Source organism: Elaeis guineensis, chromosome 1 (genome assembly GCF_000442705.2).
Source record: "Elaeis guineensis isolate ETL-2024a chromosome 1, EG11, whole genome shotgun sequence".
Taxonomy (NCBI): domain Eukaryota; kingdom Viridiplantae; phylum Streptophyta; class Magnoliopsida; order Arecales; family Arecaceae; genus Elaeis; species Elaeis guineensis.
Genome location: NC_025993.2, coordinates 159,883,887 through 159,888,684, shown reverse-complemented (window position 1 = coordinate 159,888,684; position 4,798 = coordinate 159,883,887). Strand labels below are relative to the sequence as shown.

The following is a 4,798-nucleotide window of genomic DNA, read 5'->3' as shown; positions in this document are numbered from 1 at the left end:
TCCACGCACCACTCATTATAGAGCTTTATTCTGTATTCTCCGTTATATTAAGAAAATATTATTTCATGTCTTTATTGTGCACAATGATTGGGAGGGTGATCCCACTAATAGATGCTCCATTATTGGTTATTGTTTCTTTTTGAAAATTCTCTTATATCATGATGAAACAAGAAGCAAATATTTATTGCGGGACCCAATATTGAGGCCGGATCATTACGGGTATTAGAACTTATTTTATTACGTTGGTTTCTAGAAGAGATGAGAGTTAATTAGCCTGCTGATAAGATCTTTGAAAGTGACATGTCAAATGCTAGCATTAGGCGGTAAAAGTTAATTTTACGTGAATAAGCATATTCTCTCTCTTATCATATTTTTATAAATTATTCATCTGCCAACATTTTAGGGACTTCACTTAATATAGGAAAAAACAAAGGACACGAGTGGATTTGGCTTTGCGCTTGGAAAGGAAATGGAAGAGTCTGCATCAGGTCATCTCATGCGGCAACCAATGAGCACCCAATCCTGAACTGACACATAGGATGTAAAACTAAGCGGAGAATGGAGGAGGGGATGAGTAGCCGTACTGTAAGCAAAGAGGACAGGTGCGGTCCCTCGGTTTGCATGAAATTTTGGTGATCGTGGTTGCATTCCCCATTGGATAGATCCCGTTGGTGCCCTGACGTGATAGCCAACCATCCGTATTGTTTTAGCATTTTCTCTTGCTTTTGCTGCTCCACTGGCATCAGAGTAGAGCAGCAACAGATCATTCGGATGAAGTTACTTCTACCTTTAATATTGCTTCGGTAAAAAGAAAAGAAAAGAAGACGATCCATCTTTGAAGATGAAATCGGCACTCAAGAAAGCAATGGCTCTTCCTTTATTGCTTTCTCTATATATGCTTCTTCGCCTCCCATAGCACAGAACATGAAACCCAACTCCTTTTCAAGCACTCCGTCCACTTAAACAAGCTCGACCTACTTGAATGGAAATCGTTCCTGTTCACAGTAAAAGGCTTCATAGCCCACTGCACATACGACCACCTTCTAATTTCATCACCTCTTTCCGTGAATTTACCGCATCTATTTATCAGTTTCTACTCTTCCATGCAAACCCATTATGGATTCAACTCTGCTACTTCTTCTTTGTTTCTTCAATTGGTTTCCTACTTCTAAAGATTTTGCCCATGCGAGATGCGGCGAGAAATAAGCCGAAGGACTTGGACTTGTTCTTCATGGCGGTTTCCGCGAACACTGTGTCGAGCATGGACACTGTCGAAATGGAGGCTTTCTCTAACTCCCAGCTTATGATATTAACTCTTCTCATGCAACTAGGTGGGGAGGTGTTCATTTCCATGGTCGGTCTTCAGTTCACCAGGATCAAGCTCGAGAAGAAGGAAACTCCATATAATAAAGCTAACATAGAACTCATGAGCTCCAAAGAACTTGCCAATGACTCCGACCAACCTGAGCTCGGGACGGTGGACTCCGGTGCAATTAGTCCCGAGAGTGGCTCGGGGTACTTGAGGTACAGTTCTATAAAGCAACTGGGATTTGTGGTGTTGGGTTATCTCTTAGCAGTTCAGATCGTTGGCTATGTGCTTATCTTAGCGTATGTAAGCCTCGTTCCAAGTGCAAGAGCTGTGCTTGATGGCAAGGGGATCCATTTCCAGACCTTCTCCATCTTCACTACGGTTTCTTCCTTCACCAACTGCGGCTTCATTCCGACCAACGAGAACATGATGGTGTTTAAGAATGGTTCCGGACTTCTTCTATTGATCATAGTGCAGATCCTCGCGGGGAACACCATGTTCCCTTCATTCTTAAGGTTGGTCATATTGGTCTTCGAGAAGCATTCAAATAGGCTAGAGTTCGATTTTATGGCGAAGAATCAACGAGAGATAGGGTTTGATCACTTGCTCCCCGGCCGTCGTGCAGTGCTACTTGCCCTCACTGTGCTTGGGTTTGTGATGGTCCAACTCATACTCTTCTGCTGCTTGGAATGGAGGTCTGAGGGCTTGGATGGGCTGAGCCCATACCGGAAGATCCTGGCCTCACTCTTTCAGTCGGTTAACTCGCGGCACGCCGGCGAGACCATTGTTGATCTCTCCACCATCTCGCCAGCCATCTTGGTGCTCTACGTGGTCATGATGTATGTAATCTTTGCTTCCATTTTCTCTTTTATGTTCCTTTACCCGTGATGGCCAACAGCATGCAGTGAAGTGGAGAACTGTGTGATACTCACTTAGGCTTTTTTTTTTTTTTTTTGAAGGTCCACCCACTTAGTATTCACAAGAATGGATAGGGACTCATTTCAACATGGGTTACGTGTCAGGCAATGAGTTGCACACCACCAACGAGTTTGTAGTGGTAGGTCAAGGAACGATTATACTTGTACTCTAGATGGGGCTCAAAACTTATGGACCAATCAATCTCATATGGCACGCGTGATTGGGTCACTATCTACCTCGCGCACATAGATGTTTGTAACATGTTTACTACTGAAAGATGAACCGAAAGATGATGTGAATCAGTAGCTGTTTGATAGCTATGCTAATTATTTTAGCTATTCATTCTTGCTAATTCTTAATTATCGATGTTCATTTCAGGTACCTTCCTCCTTATACTTCTTTTATTCCTTTAGGAGATGATGATGGGCCTTCAGAGCGTAAGGAAGGTGGCAGCAAGAGAAAAAACCTTGTGCAAAACTTGATTCTCCCGCAGCTCGCATGCTTAGCCATCTTTGTCATCATCATCTGCATCACAGAGAGGAAGAAGCTCTCCGAAGATCCCTTGAACTTTAGCGTCTTAAACATAGTCATCGAGGTGGTCAGGTATGTTCTGTTCTTTTCATCAAAAAAAAAAAAAAGTAAGTTCCATTCTTAGTTATGATGACCTCAACATGTACATAATAGCTATTACAAGAAGGCCTAAGCCCAAAATTCTACAAATAACTCGCCAAACCGCTCATGATCACGAAGGCAACGTACCACAACTTATTTGTGATCATGATGGTCGTCTAGTTCGCATACTGACCGTTGTAGTGCCTTTGCCCGCCACAAGTTTCTTATTAACCATCAAACCGCAAGATAAAAAATGATTAGGAAAGGAAGAAAAGTTTGTACTTGTCAAAATGCCTTCAGACAGTAGATGTGACAAGCTTTAGTGCTTTAACACCAGCCAAACACGTTAAATCTTATCATGACATTATTTGTTGAGTGAATAATGGGGGATGCTGCTCTAATGACCTAGTAGTTGAGGACGTACTCATGTCTGCACTCAGTTCCTCAGTTAAAAAAAAATGAAAGAAGAAAGAAAAACGTGCAAAAAACAATGAAGGGCGACAAACCAAAGTTTTAAGTCAATTATCCACTCTGTAAATTCCTTCTGAACATAAGAGTAAAATCTTTCTTCCATACAGAAGAACTTCTGTACAGAAGTTACAGTTACATGTAACTTCTCTTTATCAATAAATTCTGTGGTTTAATCCACTCAGCCTCTTTTTACATCACAAAAAAAGCAAAAAAAAGGTCAACTATATAAAATCTTTGTTCTCCGCTCTCATTTTCTATTTCTTTGATAGTTTTGACGAGCATGATATTATGCGCGCAACTAAAGCTCAGCTACGTCATCTATGTGTTTTTTTGTTTTTCCAAGTAGCGACAGAGCGAAGGCATTTTTAATGAAGTCATATACAATTTAATTATTTACACTAATCATATTTATGATCACTCTCCTGTTTCTGATACTGTCATCTTTTCACTTTTAATCAGCATTTCAACTGAAACCTTTGTGAATTGATTGATCGCAGTGCATATGGCAATGTGGGATTCTCGACTGGCTATGGCTGCGAACGTCAACTTAAGCCCATCGGGCAATGCGAGGATACATGGGTTGGGTTTTCAGGGAAATGGAGCGCTAAAGGAAAGCTCACTCTCATGGCTGTCATGCTGTTTGGAAGGCTCAAGAAGTTCAGCATGGTGGGCGGTAAAGCTTGGAAGCTTGGCTGATCTATGTGCATATATATATGCTTCATCCCCAGTGTACTACTGTCGATATATAGCTAGCTATATAAAGCATGAAACAATGGGGAGGGAATTGGTTTTTGTAAGCTAGATCAACTCAGATAGTTAAAGCTATATAAGCATGCCATAGGGCTTATATATATATGTGAGTGGTTCAATTGCTCAGTGGGGTTTGAAATCTGAACGGCATAATGAACAAAATATTGATTTCAAGTGCTTCATCATCATCGTTGTCGTCATCTCGTCATCATCTTGGTAGGAGAAAAAGATCTGGTCCTTAGAAACCTAGAACCACAAGCATCAGCTGAGACAGGATGCAGGAGATCATTTGACAAAATAGTCGATCGAGCAAGCAGTCACCTGCATGCCAAGCTGTTGACCCACAGCTAGCCAACCAGTCAGCAGGCTCATTATACCCTTTCTAAATATACGGGAGACCCTAAAATTAATCATGAGTATGGGTCCTCTGCGGTGCATGCAGGACACCACAGAGTACTATGAGTCCATGGATGGCCACCATTAAAAGATGGATGACCATCAAACAAGATAGTCCATAAACACATTCCGTGTCATACACAGCGCATGTTGTTAATTTGATGATTGTCCATCTTTTGATAGCAGTCATCTAGAGATGCAAAGCACTCTGCGATGCTTATATGGGCTGCACTGCAAAGGATCCTAGTTGAAAATTAATTCCAAATTCTTTATTAATTAAATAATTGATAATATCCACTCCTCTAAGTTAGCTTTGTCAGTATTAGGAGATTTTTCTTAAAT

General features: G+C 41.3%; 1 protein-coding gene across 1 annotated transcript; it reads left to right on the top strand.

The window, feature by feature from the left end:
• Window positions 1–924: 924 nt before the first annotated feature.
• Window positions 925–4,231, top strand: LOC105036859 (cation transporter HKT1;5-like). The gene is made up of 3 exons (XM_073250876.1): window positions 925–2,148; window positions 2,606–2,830; window positions 3,808–4,231. Exons 1-3 carry the CDS (start codon window positions 983–985, stop codon window positions 4,004–4,006), a joined length of 1,590 nt encoding a protein of 529 aa, XP_073106977.1. The 5' UTR covers window positions 925–982; the 3' UTR covers window positions 4,007–4,231.
• The last annotated feature ends 567 nt before the right edge of the window (window positions 4,232–4,798 follow it).

What these genes read in the sequence shown, in the direction of transcription:
- LOC105036859 (XM_073250876.1), top strand. Translation starts at nt 983, where the DNA reads ATGGAAATCGTTCCTGTTCACAGTAAAAGGCTTCATAGCCCACTGCAC. An exon ending in GTGCTCTACGTGGTCATGAT is followed by an intron (nt 2,149 to 2,605) that starts GTATGTAATCTT and finishes TGTTCATTTCAG; the next exon opens with GTACCTTCCTCCTTATACTT. An exon ending in ATAGTCATCGAGGTGGTCAG is followed by an intron (nt 2,831 to 3,807) that starts GTATGTTCTGTT and finishes GATTGATCGCAG; the next exon opens with TGCATATGGCAATGTGGGAT.